The following is a 22,415-nucleotide window of genomic DNA, read 5'->3' as shown; positions in this document are numbered from 1 at the left end:
GCTGTAGGCTACAAGGTCAGGTTGGATTAGAATGTTGTTTCATAGCTTCAGGTGGTATTTTTGCAACAAATCAAGAATCACAATGGAATTCTGACTTACATGTTTGATCTAGATACCATGTAGGTGACCGTTGCCATTCAGTGGGACGTAAATATGGCCATTTTGTGTAGTTGAAATAAACCTCAAAAATGTTCAACATAACAGGAATTAGATATTGGAACACAATGTTAGTAAGATACCACAATCATGAGCCTTCTAGAACCATCAATAAGATTATTTTGAAACACTCATACACACTCCTAAACACCCCCATATATCTATAGACATCTCAAAACCATGTAAAATCAACTTAAGGTTCCTCAAATCAACCTTTTCTACTTCCTCAATCATCAATATATATTATTTGGCGTTACATGACATCAATGTCTAGCAAAAGTTCCTTCATTTTTCAACGTAATTACCTTCATTTTATCATCATTGAGTACAGGAAACATCCAGTAAGCCTATGAAGAACATTAAATCAGAGGAAACATGCATATTTCATCAATTAGAACACATTTTAATCTCTTTAGTACATTCTGATGTACATCAAGATAGTTCTAACATCCACCTTAATCTGTCGGTTAGCTACCTCCGAAGTTCTGCCGCCCCTGACGTGTTAAAAGGTTCCCAAAAGTTCATCAACAACATGTCACATGTTCAAATTAAGCAATTTGGGGGCTTTATTTGGGAGACTAGTGATGATGACTATGAAATTTTGCGATTATTTGAATCAGAATGAAAGTTTGACTGCTATTATTTGTAATTTATAGAGAATAGCTTAGAGTAGACGAATTCAAGTGGAAGAAAGCAGGCTATCATTGATTGGGAAAAGAGAAGAACATCAATTGTTCAAGTTTGTGGTATGAATTAGAAATAATTACTATCAGATAAGAGAAATTTTCAATCATGATCTATCTCTCAGTCCTAACGATAAAATTATAGTTAATAAAGTAAAGAGGAGAGCTGTATTTGTAAAAGTTTGAGAGAAATTTAGGAAATCAAAATTCATGAGATTCAAGTCGAAAGACTTTAAATGTCCGACTTTAAAGTGAGAATTAAGAATGAAAGAGGCAAACAAGATAAGACGAGAGTAGAGAAATCTTTTTTAGGATTGAATATTTTATGAGTGTATATGACTAGAATACAACGAACAATTGAAAATTTTGAGGAGTATGAGTAAGAGTACTAGAGTAGGTGGTCGAAGAAGAAAGGATAATAGTTCACATTGTTCTAATGACTATTGAATGCCATCTGAATGAATCAGCAAGGATATAAGTGAGATGACAGTAATATTCTAAGAAAAAGAAGAGGTGTAATCCAAATTTTAAAGAAATACACGTCAAGAATAGGTAATTATCGACTAACTCGTAAAGATTATATGAATATAGAAATATAATTACAGATGAGTGACCTTAGGCATTTGGCAGTACTAAGAGGCTTTTAAATTAGGGGAGTAAAAGTCAAAAAGGAGAAATTCTATATTATTCTACTAGAATTTGTAGATTGAAGTTCTCTAATATGAAGATAATTAGGTGAGATATCTTGAAAGTCTGAGTATAAGGTAGAGATGGCATAGTGAATACTACAATGCTGTCTGACGTCAAATCTAGCGAATTCTAATATCTCAAATAGTTTCCATTTTATTAGGAATAAAAATCAAATTCATCTCTCCTTCAATACTCTTTAGTCCTTTTTCTCTTAGAGGTTTGAGTAGTATGAACAAGGGGTGTAAATAAGGATAATCAGATGATAGTAGCTATTTTCCTAATAAAAGACGAAGACTAGTTAGCCTTAAGAGGAGTTAAGGTATGAATACTCATGTAATACTAAAGGGGTAAGGGGAAAAGTAGTCCAAGTAGTTCAAAGTAGAAATTCTTTAGTACCTTGAACGTTCTTTAATTCAAAGTTTTACTATTGTATTCCACTAATATATATCAGGTGAAACTACATTATCTCACAAATCTCTAACTGACTCTGCTTATTAATTGTATCGAAAGACTTTGAGAAAAAAGGAAAGATATCAGGACTCCCTAATGTCAGAAAGTTTCATCATTCAATGAGAATGGTTCAATCACAAGATAGTATAAGAAAGATTTCTTGAGTGTGTAAAACTGATGGTTTAAATTTGATGATATTAACAACATCATCTTTCTTTTAAACAAAGAGCTGTTACTACGGGTAAGGAATCACACTTACACTTATAGAAGTTCCAAGTATATGAGCGTACAGACAAACTTTCGATTAACAAAGATCAACTTTGCAATCATTTTTCAAGGAAGAGTAAAGAAGGAAGGATATATGTCATTTGATGTGATCCACATAACCTAAATGGCACTGTAGTATAGTCTATGAGAAGACTAGTTCTATGATCATATGCTTATATTAGACTTCTTCATGCATCTAAGAGCCCTCGATGTCGTAGCTAGCTCTTAATACATACAAATTTATATCCATTCTTGTCGTGACAGGCTTCTCATATCTAATCTGAAAGCAGTTTCAAATACGCAACGCATTTATTCCGGACCAGTGCAAAATCTAGGGATCGCGAAATCAACTCAGCTCATTTCGAAAGATAAAGTTGCGCAATATGCTATTTGGTATCAAAATGGGCCAAAACAAAAGGTGCACTATGGACACAAAATTGATGAATGACACCACCCAATTTCATCCATTTCTTCCACTCACATTTCCACCCAAATCCTGCTTCGTTTTGTCATCTCAAATTTCTCAGACCAAATTGATCAAGAAGTGTAACCAACTCAAATCTGGAAAATAATATCATGGAGAATGCCTACCCAAAATCACCCTCAGAACCATGCTCGCACCTTTCTGCTACCCCGACTTTGCCACTGCCATACTCTTACGAAGATTGCTGACCCTAACCAATCTTGGTTCTCGGGTCAAATATTCACTCAAACTCATGTGCATGTATTTTGGACTTTGAGCGCACGGTTTTATTATACTCTGCCCGTGAGAATTACACGAGATGAGTGGTTGTGAAATATAATAATAAGTGTATGGATTGGTGATTGAGCAATAGTAATCACGGCTCATAATTTGTTACAGTGAATCAATCTCGAGTCTTCATACTAGAAGTGAATCGTCTGGAAGTTTCTTAATTCCATCGCAGAAATTTCTATAAAGGCGCTCCCGTATAGCAAGCTGCCACGGCCAAGAATGCTGGTAGAACTCGCCGTTGAGCTGACAGAGCAACCAAGTGAAGCAGGATGATGAACTGCCGACACCTTTCAACGCTGTGATTAATTTTCGAGGATTGGTTCGAGTATAAAGGGTTGACAGTAAGACCAAGCCAGGAATCATTTTCATGTTTCTAAAGCAAGGAGATATAAAAGATTTGGATTCATAGAGGTTGCTCAAAATTTTATAAGAATGTCGAGAAATGGAATTTTGATCCATGATTCGAGGTTTGAGATTCAAAGAGAGATTTCTCACACCATAGATGAGACGAAGTACTACCGCTTCCAAAACTTACAGAGCCTGCAATCTATTAATTTCCTTGAAAAATTCACTTCTATAGCTGGAGATGGTAGCAGCATAATTGATGTTGTCTCTTTTAGATCACCTACCTTTCGTTAATTGAGTGAGACATCTACGACGTTCTTTGAGATAATTGTCAATATAGCTAATGATATTGTGATGGTAGATGGCAATTTCTGACTTTCTACCGAGACGGTGACATCATACCATCGTTCTAAATTGTGGTGAATCATATGTCGCAGATATTTTTCCCGAAATGATGAGTTATGGTCGTAGATTTAGGGTCAATCACTCCCTTTCAAAGCACGTCTTCTTTCTGGAGTACTCCTGCCGGAAAGAAATCTTCCAATACGAGCTTTCAGAGCTTTCGAAAACTCAGAGCACTTCTGAAAGAGTGGTAGAAATCTCAATCTTTCACCTAAGTCCGCAAAAAAGACCTAAAATTGAACAAATTGTTGGGCAGATGATCCAGAGATCTACCAAAACTAAAATAATTTATAAATTCATACACAAATAACTGTGGGTACCTATTGGTAGGAATCTTAATTGCCAAGTCATGTAGAAGTTCAGGGGGAAAGGTTCTCATGGAATCCTGCTTCCAAGAGGCTATTCAGTGCCCATTAGTCCCTCATCTCATTCTAACAGAATGGTTCCGACTTTAAGATCCACAACTTATTCGCTTAACAACACTCCCAACCAAAGCTTTGCAGTACCAAATAATTTTTTAGTCGGCTGAGAACGATTCGGAGGGTACTTAGATCCATTACCCTCGCCCTGTTATTCTTATAGATGATCCAGCACCTCAATAACCAAGGAAGACTCTCCGCTCTCTTCTTGTTCACGCCAAAAGCCTTGGATGAATCGCAGAGGCAGAAATTCGGCAATGTCCAATCCCAAGTCCTGTGGATCTAAAACTGATGTGCTCTTGGGTTAGATTCTGATCATATCACATGTTTCGAAATGCTAGGCCACCACGGGATTACAGTAATTCCCTCCCACGCCCCTTAGACCAGAACGAAGAAAGAACCACGACAACAGTCGCCAAAAGCTTGCAGCAATTGGTTATCATACCTTCCACCAGAAATGTAGTCCACGCGCGGCTCTCATCATCTAGATCTAAAACTCTCAACAATCCTTAGAATATCGACTTATTATTCATCGGGACCCTCTAGATCCTCCATTTCTCGCAATTTTCTATCCTCCGCCCTGCAAATCCTTCCCAAATCCTCAATATTATCAAGATTGACATCTATCAAAGCTTTCCGCAATTTCAAATTGAGTTTCCCATACAAGTCATGAACCATCATCGCTTCGGTCATTTCGAGAACCGCACTTAGTCGTTGAAACTCTTTCCAGAATAGCGTAAATTGCTCATTATCCTTTTGAAATAGATGGCGATAAGCAACCTCAGCGGCTTCTTTTCGATCGGTGTTGCCATATATCTTGTTCAAAGCCTCAAGTATTTGTTCCGCTGTTTGATATCTCTTATCAATATATGCCGAAGGACCACTACCAAGTCGAGAGACAACGTATTCCATACGACTAGCTCCCAAATAATGGTCCATGGCTAATTTTGACTGCATTCTCTTTAGCCAATAATCGAAATCAATCGAATGCTTCGCATGCTCATCGACATCGAAAATGGGAATATGGGGCAAAATTTGTGAATGTCCGGCTACTAGTACCGTTGTGTTTTGTGTCGCGTTTCTTTGACATTCGTCTCGGAGGAATCCAATAACGACGTTCTTTTCATGAAGCTCTGAATTCTTCCTAGCCATTTCGCGCTCGAGAGAATTGACTCTATCCTGCAAGACCTGCGAAGCAGTGACGATCTCTTTGCTGTTCATCTTGGATTTTTTTTTCGTTGTTCGTTCGTCCGTGAAGTTGTCTTGGTCTTGGCAGGTTGATGTTCACGATTGTTGGGGGTTTGCCTCTGAGATGCATAGCATATGGTACTGTAACTCATCGTTTGTCTGTTTGCTCATGTGGAACCCGGTGTCGTACAAATTTACTGCCATGAGTGTAAGATCAATGGTCCATACCTAGGTAACACAAGGTGTCCAGGAATTCAAACTTAAGATTATACCAGAAGTGAATGAGTGATATTGAAAGTGGCTGAATACGGTATTAGATGAATCCGATCTTTAATAGCTTTACTACAACCCACAATGCAAAGTATGCGGAGCGACCATTTGCTTCTCAACCGCTCCGCTAATACCCACCTACACACATCTTACTGTACTTTACCAACTATCCAAAGCCAAGATTTTCCACTCATGAAAATGCTTCAATTATTCTCTCTCCCGAAGTTCCAGTCTGATCAGGAATCCTAGCACATAATAAAAGATTAGTATTCTGCCACCAATGCCCGTCATTTCCCTCAAGCCAAGGCTAGCGCTAAATCGTGTCACTTACAACTACACAGGAACAACCATAATTACAAGAAAAAACTGATCGAACGATATGCAAAGGTAGGTATCGAGTGCCGAATAAATCAGAAGAACATAAAAGTGTATTGTTCCATCGACTGAATATCACTAGTCGAAAGACCGGGATCCCGGTGAAATTGAGCTTCCAAGATACTCCAAAAATATAAATAATCAAAGTCTTGACAGTGTTCAAGTAAACCTTTCTACTCATTTGAGAGATTTACAGGCGCTAATTGTGGTTTCCGACCGGAACCAGACGATATGAGGGAAAATGACTTAAAAAAAAGAACAGCTCATAAATAACGGAAAGTATTAAAATGTTAAGTTGAAGATTAGTATTGCCACCTGTTGCCAATTAAATGCTCACATTCTGAGATATTTAACCTAGCTACATACATGTGAACCTCTTTAAGAAGTGCAATCAATCTGCCACAACAAGATTTTGAATTGTTCTGAATTATCTTGAATGATGAACTACAACTTTACATTGAGAGGCGCCGAGTCAGCGAGGTATCTCGACCAGCTGGAAACATCAGTACATCGCGTTTAGACCACCATTTGGACATCCTCTTTTCGCCAAGGCTCGTGTCACTCATGATGTCAAGGGTATGTATCTTCCGCATCTCTTCTAGAATATCAAATCCCTCATCCGTGAGAAAGAACCGATCTGTTCTACAAGATGACCAGGGTGTTACCCAAATATTTCCATGCTCAGATTGACAATCGCAATATCTTGTCCACCCATATGTTGTAATTGGATCAACAAATGCGTCTGGATCAATCTTTGTCAAGCGCTTCAATGATCCCTCACAATAAAAACTTCGCGCAAGAACGTGCCCGACTGCTCGATATAGATTTTGATCATTCTCACGTAGATGAAGGAGTCTCCGAAGCTCTGCGGTGGCCTCAAACAAGCACACATGGCCGCCGAAGTAGATCAAATTATTCAGATAATCCCTTCGGGTTCTCCACTTCGTGTCTCTTTCTAATCGGTCTAAAGAAACAATGCGTAGAGTTGTATCCGTTGGACCATGAAGCTCAATGTACCTCCAAACGTCGGATATCTGAACCTCCCAAGTCGCTCGTCCAAGAGGAATTGTCAACGAGAGAAGATCTCCGTTGTTCTCTACCATCCACGGCCGAAATTCTTTACCAGAATCGCCATCATTAGCAATTATAATATCCACAGAATAGTTCCAAGATCTGAGCTGATAAATCAGAGGCACAGTCGCAGGAGGTATCACGACCGAAGTCAGCGAATGTAAGGCAGGAAATAAGCTGCCAAGATGGAGGCAATCATCTCTTGAAGATTGTAGGTGGAGATACGGTTTGAATTCGACCCAAAGTAGCTGACTGAAAGGGTCGTTGTCAATCGCGACATTCTGAACTAGTTCCAAGTCTCCTCGCTTAATTTCACGTCGTAGCATTTCGACCAACAGAAATTGACAGTTTGAGATATTTCCGACACCCAGATATAGTATATCGAGTTCGTAGTCAAAGCAAGTGATTTCCGTTGTATTTTCAGGCTCGAAATTGAGTAATTTGTAGACTTCGAGGGCCGTTTTCCTGGATTCTTGACACACATAAAGTGCGATAGGCAGTTCTTCTTCCATCCAGAATTTCCCTTCGACGCAGCAAAATTCAATCACACGGGCCCCTGGTAAGGAGTACCACCACTAAATCAAAATGATCAGTATCGAGATTGTGTTATTTTGGTTAAGAACAAAAAGCAATTTAATGATGCATTTTGTATGATTTGAATATAATCATCCAATTGACTCAAACTATGTACTTACAACTCTCTTACGCAACTCAAATGGCAGCTTCGGAAAGAGATGGAACCTCGCGCTCTTCACGTCTTTTGCATTCTTTAGCGTGAAAGTCTGTCCATAGGTGGCCTTGAAAATATCCAGAACAGACTGGGGGGGGCTTTTTTGGATAAGGAGTTCTTGTGCCATCGTCATTGGGCAAGAAGCATCCACCATCGATATGCGGCTGCTTTGGCCAGGAGGGCACGAATGAGGAAGTGGCACCATTATCCATGATAGTGATTTGAAATTTCTTTGAGACTTTCAAAAGAAAGAAATACTCAAAGGTGAATTTGACGACGGCGCAGAGAAGGATCAAAGAAAGTATTTGAATGTCCTCATCAAATTGTAGAAGAACAATGAGGTTACTCTCAGTTCCTTGAAGGATCCTCGAATCAAGGCAACATTGAAGATAATCGAAACAAGTTCTCTGATGATGGATGTTGCGAAATTGAAAAGCGAAAGTGAAAAGTTCAAATCAAAATGACATTACCTTTGATGGCGCTAGGGTCGCAACTTCCATTTTCGGCAACACATTCAAGTCACGGGGTCAAGCTTGGAATGTATCTTCGTCTCTCAAGGGTAGTAGTATATCACTTCGCTCTCGAAAACTTCAATACACGTGCTCTTTGCCTGATTTCAGAATGCAGCAAACTGTTGACTCCAGTCCATCAGGCCTTTCCAAATCGGTGGAAGTCCAAGTACATCCATCTTCCAATGCACGTGAAAACATATGAAATCATGTGCCCCTAGTGAAGCGTCCGCATAACAACGGATTGCACCTTTCATGCTTTATACTACCACTATTCATTCATACCCCTTTTATTGTAGACCATATATAAAATGGTATATAAGTCACTACCATGTTTCTCCAAACTCAAGTTCATCGTGACAAGCGACCATGAACCCCCAAGAAGCCAACGTAAGAAATAAGATGTGAGCTCCAACTTTCAAAATGAATTCAGAATTCCAACGAGTTAGATTATCAACGCTCCTGAAAGGAGAAAAAATTTCTTCGCAGATGAAGAATCAAATCACTCGTCAACGCAGCAGAATGTGGCTCTGGCAAGCCCTTCTTTTGTGGGTCTAAATGACCGCTTGATTGTCAGAACTTAATTAGGACATTGAACAATACAAGTACTTTATGGACGTTTAAATGGTAATGCTGATTTTGATACCTAAACTAAACAGATACGCTGATGGTCTAACCATATTTTTCGCCCACAAAATCATCGCTATTCAAACTTTACAATGCTGGTAAAAGTACAACCCGAGAGCTCAAACGTGTCCTTGGACCATGACTGAGTCGTAGTGGGTTGCCAGTGGGCCAAAAGATATCTTGAATATGATGTAGTCGTTCCGTGTCCCACATACAATAACCCCAGGATGACCAACAGTCCCGAAAGCAATACGTTTGGGATATCATAAAAAATCTGATGAAGCTGTATGTGAAAGGGGCGCTTGGAAAATCGAGTTGTCCCGCTCTGCTTTCGGGAGAGCGATCATAACAGTCCAGAAATCGAAGGTATTCTGATGTTTCAATTTGGCTTTGCTGATTATTCAAGGCCTGGTCTATCAGATAGTAGTGAATCGTCACTATCTTTGTGAATTGAGTAGACAATATTATGGTGTCTTGTTGTATTGGAATGTCTATAAGAGGAATTTTCGTCTTGGGTCCATTTTGGTTACAAACCTTCCAAAAGAACTCAACACCCTTATTGATAAAAGTTCGATTAAATTCGTTATAATGTTTCCTGAAGTCATCGCAGCTGCCCAACTTGATGTTTCCCGCTTCAAGTATTCTTTTTAAGGTCGATGGAGAACCGTATTGCTGAGCCTGGGAGCTTTTTGCCAAAGAATCTTTGCATTCGTTGATAACACCATTGTATTCTCTTTCCATGTAGTCTTTTACCGAGACTATCTCCTCAAGTTCCCAAAAGCTGAAATGATTAAAGAACGCCTCATAAATTTCTTGACCAACAATTTGACGCCCCCGGATTATTCCGTGTAACCGCTCGTTTAACAAAGTTTGCTCAATGAGATAATAGTCGCCGCGTTTAAAAAGACGGACGTATAGCTCAAGATTATAGAAAGCCCGTTGTATTCGAAGCTCCTCGTGCCTCCCCAACTCGCTCTTCTCATACCTCTCGTGCGTCCACGGATGCAAATTCAAACAAGATTCGAAGAAATCTCGAGTAACAGCTTTTATTATCAAATGGAACTCTGCAATTGAAAGCAGAGTTCTCATATTATAACTGCTTCCATCGTAGGTTGTGGCTCTCGAATCTGTGGAATACTGGTCCATAAACTCGCGCACGTTCTGGAATGCCCCAGTCCATTGGCCTGTCCATCGTATTCTGCGTACTGAATCGCTGGATATGGCAACCGCTTGAAGGAAGATAGGAAGGGTCATTTCATCGACTAGCATTTTGCAGAATACTTCACATTGATATTGATCGTTGATGTAACATTCATGGAAAGATCGAGAGGCGGAGATTAAGGAGTGTAAAGAATCAATGTCTGTCAATTCCCTGAATATTTGACGCATGACCTCGATGGGGAATCGATCAAAAATTTCGACAGGGCCTGTAGCAACTTCTGTTGACGAAAGGAAGTGCAATTTTGTACGCTGTGAAGTTAGAGAAATAGTAGACTTTTTTTAAACATTGAAATAATGCTAAACGTCTGGATCAATATGAACATCCAATCGGAATGCCCGAAGCCTTCTAAAAGATTCAAGCCTTGAGAAAACTCAAATAAGGTTGCACAAGTGACTAAAGGGTTTGATGCTGGATGAGAATAAGGTGTAGATATCGAAATCAACGAGTTTATGAAGCCGGATTGGACTTACATTTGCTGCCATTTCATTGACTGCCAATATACGTCTTTGTACCATTTCCTGCCTGACTTTGGCATGTAGTATTGCCAATTTTTCTTCCTTGAGCCTCTTAGCAGCATCTTCAGGAGATTTTTGGCGACTGCTGTTCTTTTTCTTGGCCATAGTGAAGTGCAGGACTTGAGAAGGAGGTGAAAAGCTCAGGAAAAGAGCCTGAAGGGCATTTTACGAGCAGCAACTCAAAATTGATTCTAATCTGTTGGACTTCTGACTTGGGCTCTAATAAAAATTGATTTTATATTTTGGTGTAGATAAGTATAGCGTCTGATAAAGAATGGAAAAGAATGTATGTAAATTATTGAACCAAGAAAAGAATAAGAAGAGAATGTAGATGAGATCTTGAGGTCCATGAGGAGCAACTTCCATATATAGAATGAGGATGATACAAGCCAAACCTTCGTACAACAATGTCCTAAGGCATTGACAGTTCAGATAAATGACACCCAAATTTGATATCTATCGGAAGGAGAAAAGAACTCAAGGCAAAGTTCAGAACGACATACAACGGCCGTCTTATCTAACCCACCAGTATGAGAACATTGATATGTGTCGATAATGAATGCGAACACTAATCACAATTGATCATGAACTTTCAAGAATGCGCACCTCTTCGACAGCGGGATTTATTTCTCCACTACCAGACACAACGCAAGCCTAATCAAATATGCAATCTTTGTCTTGCATGAGGCGAACAGCGCAGCACTGCTTCACCCAGAACTTGGGGGTTGCGACCACCTCGTCGAGCTTGCGTGAGACATGGCCTCTTCAAGTTCCTTAGCCGGAAATACGCAAACGAGGCCGGTGTAGGGAAGTGCTCGGCTCAAATGTGACTGTAATTCACTCTAATCAAACAAGCAATCTGTATTGAAAGTATCTTCGATCTTCGGGACCGAGAGTTGTGCATTCTTGCCGTTTCGTTGGATTCTTGGTATGTAAAGAGCCCCACCTCTTAACCCAATCTAACCGATATCCCTATATCGTGCACGTCCCTATATCGTGCATGTTTTTAAACTCATTTTATGATAATTTTAATATTTAATAATAAATATATTTAATAAGATATAAAGCTATAAGTTGTTTAAGAGTATAATAAGATATAATAAATTAGAAAAAAAAATTTAAAATTTTTTTATTTAAATCTTGTAGGAATCTTGATTTGTTGGTTTTGTTTTGATTGTATAACTCCTTTTTCTTTTTTTATTATTAATTTATTTATTATTATTATATTAAAAGGCTCTATAGTTTTTTTAGATGTTAGATTTATAGTATATGAATCTTTTTGAAGCTTTAAATCTTTTTTAATAGAAGATTCTATTGATTTACGAGTTTTTTTAATTTCTTCTTTAATATCTTTTGTAAGTTGACGATTCATTTTCTTTTGTGTTATCCTCTCTTTAGCTTTAATCACCTCCTTTTTTTTATAGCTTTTTTATTAGCCTTCTCCTATATTTTAGTTTCCTTTTTCTACTCTATAACAAGCGTTTTCTTTGATTAAAAGATTTTAGTTCTTTTAATCTGAAAGGGGAAATATAAAAAAGTATTATTAATCTCTTTCTTTATAAGGTTTAAATGTTTGAAACAAATCCTTTTCTTTTTTTTTTTTTTTTATCTTTAAAATCTCTTTTAAATCTTTTACTTTATATAATTGAATATTAGTTTTAACTATATTAGTAAAGACAGTTTTAAAAAGTTTCAAAATAATCTCGAGGTTTTGATTTTATCGAAATTCTAATTTAAATCGATATAAAGCTTTTGATATAGATATTAGACGTTAATCACTATAAATAAATAAATAAATAAAGCTTTTGATATATATAGTATTTTAAATTTATTACTTATAAGCTGTATTAATATAAATAATGTAATAACTTTTTTTAGCTTTATACTAGATATAATAACCTCCTTGTTGAGTAAATAAATATTTGCTTTTTCAAAGGATTGTAATATATTATAGGAAATCGTAAATTAAGCCCAAGCTATTTTAAAGATAGCCCAAAAGTTGCATTTCAATATACTAATTAAATCTCCGTTTTTATGTATTCAATTATTGAATTCTATACTATAATTTATCAAAAAAAGAAGGAAGTAGCTTATATCGAATAGTTATAATCGATATATAAAGTGAGGAGGCAGAATCAATAATATAATTTTTAATTCGTTACATTTTGATATAAATTCCATATTAATATAACTAGAATGATTATCTATAATCAATAGCCAATATTCTTTGCCTGCTTTTAAACGTATATAGTGTTAAAAGATTTTTGTAAGTCAATTAAACCCAAAAGTATTAGATAACCACCCATTACTTGAGGTTCCGAAATAAGCTTGATCTTTTATACCCATCTTATTAATCTATATATCTTGTAAATCGTCTGATTCTCTTTTATAGATTAAGGTAGATGGTAGAGCTATATTATCGGTAGCTATATATGCTAAGAAGGTAATAAATTCTTTTAATTTGTTTTGTTTAGCTTTTATAACTCTATCTTTTTTATATATATTAATACTCATTATTCTTTTTATAGCTTTTCTAAGATTGATTAGAAATCCCTTTTCGTTTTAATTGTATATGTTTTTCAATGTAATATTGTATTTTATGATTGTTTTTGCTAACTAAATGGATAAAAGAGAGAGGTTAGCAAAAGCTTTTTTAAATAATATAAATTAATAATAATATAAAATAGTATTAATAAGATTATAAAAGTATTCAAATATATCTATATTATTAATCTTGATATATAAATTATCAATGTAACAAAGATATCAACTTTAAATACAATTTTTATGCTACTTGATGAAATTGATTGTTCAGTTTTTTCCTATAAAGTATTCTTTTATCTTTTTTATTAAATTTCTAATTATAATATTTATAAAAGGTATAGATCTTTATATTAACTTATTAATCTGATTTAATAAAGTCTTTTTTTACTTTAATAAAAGATATTGATATATATCAATATCTTTTATTTTGCAAAAGATGGTTTTGCCTCTATATTGTTTTGAAAGTGTAGTATAATCGATTCTATATAAATAAGCTATCTGAATATATTTAGGATATTCTTGATTTTTAATATAATCTAGTGCAAGCTTTATATAGCTTTCTGAAGATATATTGTCGTGATATTTAGATAATGATATTGATGTTTTTGAAAGCTAAAAAAGTATGCACGATATAGGGACGTGCACGATGTAGGGATATCGGTTAACGTTACACCCCGATTTACTTGATAAAGCAACCAGTGTTGTACATACTTGGTTTTTGATTTGTCTCCCAGCAACCAATCTAAACATTCCAATATCTAATCCGCAAAGACTTCAAATATGGCACCCTCAATCGAATTTCCACCTACGGTATCAGTATCCCTTCCGATCCTAGCCAAAATGATTGATCATTCTCTCCTCCACCCCACCATGACCGATGCCGAAATTGCCACTGGTCTTTCCACCGCCGCCAAATACAAAGTTGCAACTGCTTGCGTTAAACCATATTCTATTGAACAAGCCGTCTCTGCCCTCAAAGGAACTGGTGTAGATGTATGTCCCGTGATTGGATTTCCCGCTGGAAATAGCACTACAGAAGTCAAGGTGTTCGAGGCTACTAAAGCCGCGGAAGCTGGCGGAAAAGAGATAGATATGGTGATTAATATTGGCAAAGCATTAGGGGGAGATTGGGATTATGTTCAAAAAGAAATTCAAGCTATCAATGAGGCTGTGGTGTCTAAGGGTTCGATTTTGAAAGTCATTTTCGAAAACGATTTTCTAACCGATGCGGAGATTGTGAAGTTATGTCATATTTGCAGTGAGGTTGGGGTAGCATTTGCGAAGACTAGTACGGGATATGGATTTGTGAAACAAAGCAATGGGATGTACAATTATCAAGGTGCCACATTACCACATCTTGATCTGATGAGGGAGAATGTAAAGAAAGGTATACAAATCAAGGCGGCTGGCGGAGTGAGGACTTTGGATGATTTGTTAAGAGTTAGGGTATTGGGAGTCACGAGAGTTGGTGCTACTGCTACCGAGGCTATTCTTGAGGAGGCTATGAGAAGAGGAATTGGAGAAGAATTGGTCGAGGTCAATGTTCCTCCGCTTAGTTCAGTATGAAAGAAGTATCGGATTGAAAAGGTTGGTACAGTATTATGGGATTTTTATTCTATGTTGATATTCTCTGTATTGATAATCTTACATTGTCGCCAACAATTATTCTATATTCTCAGATGAAGGAAGGTATTCGCTTCCGCATGTCAACCAATTTCCTCCAGTCAACTCTCTTGCTTGCGCCATTACCTTCCGCTAGATCCATCTGCTTCCATACTGTTTCTATAATACCTCTCACTATCTCCAAATTTCTGATTCTCCTCTCACTCTGCATATCTTCCAAGACATCAAGGATTTGGATTCGTTGCTCGTCAGATACAACTTCACAGGCCGCTATGAATAATGGCCATGGACTTGTACAGATACCGTTCCTAGTCAGAATTTCCAAAGCTTTATTAACTAGATCTTGTATTGTATCGGAGTCGGAAGGTATTGATAGTATTGAATGAAGATATATGAGGGCACCCAGCCGGTAAAGCTCAGCCGTGTTTTCTATTTTCATCTGATCAATCTTGCCGGTAGTGTCATCTTCCATGATTGCCGAGATTTGATGAGCATTTTCGAGTTGTTTTACTAGTCCTCGGGCGAAATCTTGATATTCCCCTTGCCTTTCTGTTATTCCAGAAAGTTCATTGATACAGGATATGCATTCGAGGACTTCTAAAGAACATCCTAGCGAACCGATAATCTGCCAATATCAGCGTCTTTCTTTCAATGCCCGCGCAAAACTTACGATTTTGTTCTCGGGGTTTGCACTCGGAGCTCCCAAAAATGTACTATTTAGAAATTTTCTCTGCCGCCTCCCATGGCTAAAATCTGCCAGGACATCATGATATAAAAGCCAAGTATTCAAGAAATGATCTTTCGTCATTCTCAAGCCAATATCCCTTGCTGCCTTTAAATGCGTAGGCCAGCTTCCATCGGCCCCATCAAAAACCTATCCGGAAGTTAAGAGATGTAAGCTTTTAGTGGTTGGAGCTTAGATATACTTACATCGCCCACACAAAGCATCATACAAGTAGCAAATTGCCCTCGAAGTCCACCATCTCCTCTCTGAATAGATTGTGATAAGAGTCGTATAGCAGAAACTTTGTATTGTACTGCAGCTTCGACCCCCCATAAATGATATGCTGATACTGCAAGGATAGCATATCGAAGACTCAGACATGAAAGGTATCGATCTGCAAGCGCATTCGGGAGTAGGTAATTCCGAAACCCATTTAAACTATCATCAATAGTAGTAATCATGCGAGACAAAACCTCTGTATCTATGAGCTTGTCAATATATTTCCATCATGTGGGGAACCCCCTTGTCTTACAGTAAGATAATAATGTCGCATCCCGTGACCCAAGAGTAGTTTCATATCCATACTTCAGGCTTCTTTGAGGGCTTGTCATATACCGATGTGTTGAATAGCATTCCTGCTGATAACCGGATGCAATCTTTACGTCAACGAAAGTCGAATTTAGAAATTGATATTTTTCACGTGCCGGGAAAGCCAGAAAAGTTTGTTGAGGTAGATGAGCTTCATTCTCCCAAGAATGAACCGGTCTCCGCCCATCACCCGATTCAGGCCAATGAAGTTTTACACCGTAACCTTCACAAAATCGGCCAGTTCTTTTGCAATTATTGCAATGAGGAATACCTTTGTCGCATCCAATTTTCCTGCCTTCATGAACCGTTAGATCGTCAACATCAATGTGGGGGTTACATTGGATGGCGGGGCAATTACGGGGATTGAGAAAATGGTTGGAGATGTGTGCTTACTTTTACACGTCCAGCAGCCTTTGACCGACTTCTTTTCTTTGGATCTTTTGGCAAGAGACATGTCTTGGAATTTGCAACTTTGCACGAACTCGATTTGGATGTACGAAGCGTTGATGTTCCAAGATGTGAGTCACGACTTATGTCATGGTCACGTGAGTTCTTGTTGGAACGGTGTAAATATCACGAATAAATGATGGAAGCATAGAAGCATATAAGGACGATTAAAGATCGGGCAAGAGTAAATTAAGACGGGCTTGATGGTATTTCAGCGGATAAAAGGCACGTAGCCACCATCAGTGAGAATAAAGCATATGTTCTTTGTTCACAGGTAGTCAAACCAACTTACCATTAATATTTCACCCCTTCTGGGAAGCTACCGATCTCCGAACTAGATGTGCAATTATCAGTCAAGATAGAACCTATAAGATAGCACCTAATAAAGCTTATATAACATGATACGGCGCCAACTTGAGCACTCTTGTGTGCTGGTTTACAAATTGAGGGAGAAAGTGGAATTGCATATTGTGACCCCATGTTTGAGTTGAGAAGATCAGTCTTCTCTTCTAGTGTTGTTTGTATTCTCAGAGTCTTAGCCAAAGCTCTGAATGTAATGTAGAAGCAGCGTTGAGGTTGTCTGTTCTTGGTTGTCGATGCAACAAGAGAGGGAGAAGATAACCCGAAAAGCGACAATTCGAGACAATTCCAGAGATTCTTGATCATCCAGAAGGAAAACAAGATTCCAAAATCTATAATTTGATGTTGTGAATATTCAGGAGAAGCGTAAGCAGATTATCACTTTAGCTTAGACCGAGAGCTAATTAAGAAACGTAACACATAGACAGGTTTGATGGGGCTATGTTTTGGAGTTTCCATGGCATAAAAGCAGTATAATAAATAACAGAAATCAAATCAGGATTGAAAATTCATAAATTCTTGTTCGTGTATTTTGTATTGTGTATAAAGTGAACTATTGATACGTGTATAATAGATCCGCTGAACTAGAAAAGTGCACGACAAAGATGATAGCGACAAAACGATCCACGCAGGAGTCTTCATGACCTGGCCAACAAGTGTATCCAAATAGCTTCCCAAAAAACGCCTAACATCTTGTTCGAAACAAAACTGGTATCCAAGCCACCCAAAAAATCTTTTGCTAATCGGAATTCTCAGCTCAGCGTAGGATTCCGTGGAGCAACCCATGCAGGGTATTATGTACAATCTCGTTGGCCTGGTGAACAGCTTTATTGGCTTCATGTACGGCTTTATTTGCATCGTGTACAGCGCCGTCATTCTCGCGGATAACAAGACGCCTCAGAAGACCAGTAAGAAATCCAGGCCCTGCTGTATCATCTTCCACAGCATCTTCAACGGTACCGCGTGGGGCGTCGGTCAAATCATCACCTCTTGTAGTTTCTTGGGCACCATCAACTGCACCGTCGGAAATACCGTTTCCTTCACCATTATGAGTACGATGATGTCCTAAGATATCGCGGGCAGTGGGACCTCCCGCATCATCGCTGCCAATTTCACGCCTTGTAGTACGGCCAAAAATACCACCAGGTGTAGCATCGTCGGCAATATTAAGTGCATCGTCGACAATCTCGCCTTCTTGACTCTTATGACCATGATGACGCCCTAAAACATCGCGGGCAGTAAGACCTCCTGCATCGTCGCCAACAATACCACGCCTTGTAGTACTGAAAGAAACAATGTCGATAACCTCATGCGAATCGCTGAAAAAATTGCTTTCTGCATCCTCGTGGTCATGACGAAGCCTTGAAACATCGCGGGCACTAAGGCCTCCTGTAATACCGTCTAAATTGAGACTTCCTACAGCATCTTCGACAGCATTGTTTCCTGAAGCAATTTTTGTATCCTCGCTTCCTACAGCATTGCCGGCAGTGGTACTTCCTGCAATACTTTTCGTGTTATCATCGGATGTGGAGCCACCGATGAGTCCTCTAGTTCTGAGTTTGGTTGGACTGAAAATTGAATGTTAGCTTTCAAGATAAGAGGATAGAATATCAATTTCATGAAAGAGTAGGATTGGAGGCATGAGAGATGCAATGATCAAGACTGGGTGTTTCTTAAGGGGACTAGACTCACGAGTTAATGGGAGAGGCAAAGGTGGTAGCCCATAAGAAAGAAGCAGCGACGAGAGCCGGCTTGGTGAAATGCATTTTTGGCTTGGTTATGAGAATATATTTGTGTCTTAAAAAGGTGATTAAGTGAGGATTGTGGTTAATGCAAGAAGTCGTTGGATACCCCTCTGATATGGAATGCGGAAGACTTTCACTTGAAGATAAAGATGTTGCTATTGATCAAAATGAAATAGGATGCGTCATGTCTCCTCTTATATATACTGATATATGTTTCAAGACGGCTCAGAACACTCGTTGACATGAACCTTCCAAGGAAGAGAAGATGTCCGAATACGAGACAATTGACTTCGACAGCACCCGGACTACAACGACTCTTGAGCCACTTTGGGACGAGAATGATAAGGTATCAAAGCTTCTAGACTAATGGTGAAAGGTCTCAGACTGCTTCTAATGCAAGAATGGAGAGACTCTCAGTTTCGAATCAAGCTGACATGGAATCCAGCGTAAAGACTGGACTGGGCCATTGATAGCGTTGCTTCCAAACATAAAGCGCATTAATAGCTTATCCCCCGTAGATCGCAGGAGCGAGACTCAATCAGACTTCATAAAAAGGAACCATAAATAGGGGGTAGTCTCGCAAGTGAAATGTTGTAGGAAGAGAGGTTCGAAGACTTTCTCGGTAAAAAATGCCCATTGCCAGGCGGCTGGAGACAAAAAATCAAGCAAAACCCTAAATAGCAAGATGAAAATCTTGAAACAATAAGGTTTTTGGGTCAATTATAAAATATCAATACACAAACCTATATCTTTAGCAATTAGTGATTCCTATCTGCTTCCATTGAAACATTGTCCCTTGTTTTGAAAAACTGGATTTAACTTAATTCATTATCGAAGTGTTAGTGAAGGTTATTGAAAGTTTGAATCATCTCCAATTGTATTATGTCTTAGATAAGGTTGACAACCGAATTGATCTTTCGCTGATCAAGATTATCAAACTTTGACTTTCGATAATTAATAGTTTAATGAGTATTTATAGGTTCGAAGTCTTGACAGTGCCTATCAGATTTAAATTATGATATTCCTCTATCATCGCTTAGGTAGTTTTAGGGTTTGATCAGTTGTTCGTTGCCAGCCTCGATCTCCGAATTTTGAAAAATTATGCTTCTCCTTGTGATCACAACTCTTTGATCTCTTCGATTAGGCGTATATTGACATCTTTCGAGAAATTACAAAGGACCAATAGTGATGTCAACATTCTATAATACATTTTCTGGTGACAGCTTGAGATAGTAAGCGAAAGCATTTAGAGCAAGTCTTTTAGACCAATCTTAATCATGTGACCCGAAATTTTTAGTCCTGCGCTCGTCACGGGATTCTCTTCCTCATCGCTGAGAAGTTTTTCTCTGCCCACTGGAGGTCAAGAGAGCAAGTGCTCAATCCAGAACTATGGACTCTTCAATGATAAATTCACATACAATCTCTGATACGAAAGTATCATCGCAGATAAATCTTCCACCCGATGCAAAATCTATGACTCAAGATGAAATAGATACACACATATTTTTCATGCGTGAAGCTCTTGCTATGGTAATTAATCTAGTCATCTATTTGGTTAGCATCAATGTTGACATATTTCTAGGCAAATCTCGCTCTGAACACCAATGAGACCCCCGTAGGTTGTGTACTCGTTGATCCGATCCTCAAGAAGGTCGTAGCTAGAGGAATGAATGCCACCAACAGGAGTTATAATGGGACAAGACATGCAGAATTTATTGCTATTGACGAATTGCTGTCTTCGATTCCCGATGTTGCACGTGGCGACGCGGATGAAAGTAGGAGCGCGAAAAGAAAGAGGGGGGAGAATGAAAATGAGAGCAACGACGAAAAAGGGGATGGGAGAGAAAATTCAAAGCGTGGGTATGGGCCGGAAGATTTGAAAAATTTGGATCTATATGTCACGATAGAACCTTGTATAATGTGTGCATCATTATTACAACAATTTGGAATACGAAAAGTATGGTATGGGGCGGTAAATGATAAATTTGGAGGGAATGGTGGAGTTTTAAATATTCATGTTGGGAACGGAAAATTTGATAGTAATGACGCCGCCGAAGATGAAGCAAAAGATGGCACGAATCAGACAGTCGAGGAAGAAAGAACGGAGAAACATGAAGGTGATTATGAAGTTAGTGGTGGGTGGTTGCGAGAAGAAGCTATTGTTATTTTGAGGAGATTTTATGTCCAAGAGAATGGAAGAGGTAGGTATTCTGTTTCTATTTCTATTCTTTTGAAGACCTCAAAGCTGATTTGCTACAGCGCCCGAACCCAGAAACAAGAAAGAGAGGATATTGAAATTAGAGGTGGAACCAATGATAGATTCGAGAGTAAAGGGTGATGAAACGGGTTAAATCTGAGATATTTTGGTCTACTGAGTGGCTTCCAAAAGATCGAAGATGGGCGATGTGTGGTTTGGATGCAATAGACAGTCGAGATATACTCCGGGTAGTATATTAGGGAAAGACATAATTCACATTACGCAAAAATCGAATATATAGACGTCATGTAAAACACTCACAATTTCACAACTCAGGCTCGCGACCGAAAATTTAAGCGCATCATTCCAGTTCCCCTATTTACAGTCGCCCTTTTCGAGTTGTTCGATTCCACCCCCAAAAGATATTTTCCCTAAGCGCCGCTTCATCACAATTCGCACTTCTAGTTTGACAATTTCTTTCCCGAACTCTCAGCCTCCAACTCTCTCTCGGCTTGTTGATAATACTTGGCTGTGTCAACTCCATGCTGATTGTGGTTTACCATGTTAAACCAAGGCATAACATGCATCCAGACTCCTGCATATCTTGAATTCCTCGATGCGACTCCCTGGATATATGGTGTAGTTGAGCTTTCCCCATATAAAGACTCTCCCTTCTTAACTTTGTTCACCATTTCTCTCATATCCATTTCTTGCTCACGCTTATTTTCCGTGAAACCGTAGAATCTTACTGTTATTATGAATTAGCACATTTGAACGAGTTTAGATGAAGGCGGGGGAATGAAGCGGAGAAAGCAGATTGATCTAAATACATACGTATAGAGCGTTGGTAAAACATAAAGAAACCAGCTCCAACACCAATAACTCCCGATAATCGCATGATTGGAGCAAACCCTCCTTTTCCAACGAGTGAAGGTGAAATTCGTTCCCACAACAACATCAAACCCGGTCCTGCGGTAGCCGTCGCTGCTCCGACCGCATAGTCCGATGGTCTTGCATAGCCAAGTACTCTTTTGATATGTCTGTATGATACGTATCAGTATTTTTCCCCTCTTCGCGATATCACTGGCGGGGTTTATGGAACGTACGGGTCACTGTCGATGAGCTTGGGAGCAGTTAGCTTGTGTGTTTCTTGCGTAAACTTCGGCAGCAAAGTGACGAGAACTTACAGGATACTCGGTGTTGATTTTCTTTGAAGGCACAAATGGCCTTTGTTCGGTATTCGACATTTTGAAATATGCCAATTGCTTACAATTGGGATTCAACGCACTGGTGAGGTCAATTCTTGATGGAGGTTCGATATCGAAACGCTAAATTGTGCATGGGCCAGGTCAGTATATTTCTGCCTGATTTAAATTGATTTATGCCTTACAATCCGTCGCGTCTTCCCTTATCGTGGACGCGTCTGGTACAACGAATTTGGGTTTCTGTGTGAATTTAGGTTATATTTAAATTCTAAGAAAACGAAAGCTTACTGGCTTTTGATCATTGGTCTA

The 22,415-nt window shown here is 38.6% G+C and overlaps 8 protein-coding genes across 8 annotated transcripts; 2 read left to right on the top strand and 6 right to left on the bottom strand.

Annotated features, from left to right (window-relative positions):
• Nucleotides 1-4,691: 4,691 nt before the first annotated feature.
• Nucleotides 4,692-5,387, bottom strand: EAF02_009215 (uncharacterized protein; the record flags this gene model as incomplete). Its single annotated transcript, XM_038905263.1, has 1 exon — nt 4,692-5,387. The coding sequence occupies one exon, from the start codon at nt 5,385-5,387 to the stop codon at nt 4,692-4,694; it is 696 nt and encodes a 231-aa protein (XP_038755160.1).
• Nucleotides 5,388-6,451: 1,064 nt separating this feature from the next.
• Nucleotides 6,452-8,012, bottom strand: EAF02_009214 (uncharacterized protein; the record flags this gene model as incomplete). Its single annotated transcript, XM_038905262.1, has 2 exons — nt 6,452-7,645; nt 7,812-8,012. 2 exons carry the CDS (start codon nt 8,010-8,012, stop codon nt 6,452-6,454), a joined length of 1,395 nt encoding a protein of 464 aa, XP_038755159.1.
• A 1,011-nt stretch (nt 8,013-9,023) lies between these two features.
• EAF02_009213 (uncharacterized protein) lies at nt 9,024-10,778 on the bottom strand (the record flags this gene model as incomplete). The annotated part of the gene is made up of 2 exons (XM_038905261.1): nt 9,024-10,406; nt 10,629-10,778. 2 exons carry the CDS (start codon nt 10,776-10,778, stop codon nt 9,024-9,026), a joined length of 1,533 nt encoding a protein of 510 aa, XP_038755158.1.
• Nucleotides 10,779-13,997: 3,219 nt separating this feature from the next.
• Nucleotides 13,998-14,783, top strand: EAF02_009212 (uncharacterized protein; the record flags this gene model as incomplete). The annotated part of the gene is made up of 1 exon (XM_038905260.1): nt 13,998-14,783. The coding sequence occupies one exon, from the start codon at nt 13,998-14,000 to the stop codon at nt 14,781-14,783; it is 786 nt and encodes a 261-aa protein (XP_038755157.1).
• Nucleotides 14,784-14,858: 75 nt separating this feature from the next.
• EAF02_009211 (uncharacterized protein) lies at nt 14,859-16,827 on the bottom strand. The gene is made up of 5 exons (XM_038905259.1): nt 16,546-16,827; nt 16,097-16,447; nt 15,771-16,045; nt 15,511-15,714; nt 14,859-15,465 (listed from the first exon to the last, which is right to left on the bottom strand). Exons 1-5 carry the CDS (start codon nt 16,604-16,606, stop codon nt 14,893-14,895), a joined length of 1,464 nt encoding a protein of 487 aa, XP_038755156.1. The 5' UTR covers nt 16,607-16,827; the 3' UTR covers nt 14,859-14,892.
• Nucleotides 16,828-17,716: 889 nt separating this feature from the next.
• EAF02_009210 (uncharacterized protein) lies at nt 17,717-18,725 on the bottom strand (the record flags this gene model as incomplete). The annotated part of the gene is made up of 2 exons (XM_038905258.1): nt 17,717-18,527; nt 18,652-18,725. The coding sequence occupies 2 exons, from the start codon at nt 18,723-18,725 to the stop codon at nt 17,717-17,719; spliced, it is 885 nt and encodes a 294-aa protein (XP_038755155.1).
• Nucleotides 18,726-20,093: 1,368 nt separating this feature from the next.
• On the top strand, nt 20,094-21,055 carry EAF02_009209 (uncharacterized protein; the record flags this gene model as incomplete). The annotated part of the gene is made up of 3 exons (XM_038905257.1): nt 20,094-20,234; nt 20,287-20,905; nt 20,964-21,055. 3 exons carry the CDS (start codon nt 20,094-20,096, stop codon nt 21,053-21,055), a joined length of 852 nt encoding a protein of 283 aa, XP_038755154.1.
• Nucleotides 21,056-21,362: 307 nt separating this feature from the next.
• EAF02_009208 (uncharacterized protein) lies at nt 21,363-22,148 on the bottom strand (the record flags this gene model as incomplete). The annotated part of the gene is made up of 4 exons (XM_038905256.1): nt 21,363-21,649; nt 21,736-21,941; nt 22,008-22,024; nt 22,089-22,148. The coding sequence occupies 4 exons, from the start codon at nt 22,146-22,148 to the stop codon at nt 21,363-21,365; spliced, it is 570 nt and encodes a 189-aa protein (XP_038755153.1).
• Between the last annotated feature and the right edge of the window lie 267 nt (nt 22,149-22,415).

This window comes from Botrytis sinoallii (assembly GCF_014898435.1).
Source record: "Botrytis sinoallii strain Bc 23 chromosome Unknown BSIN_018, whole genome shotgun sequence".
NCBI classification, from domain to species: domain Eukaryota; kingdom Fungi; phylum Ascomycota; class Leotiomycetes; order Helotiales; family Sclerotiniaceae; genus Botrytis; species Botrytis sinoallii.
Note: the sequence above shows the minus strand (reverse complement) of the source record. Positions and strands in the feature narration are given on the sequence as shown.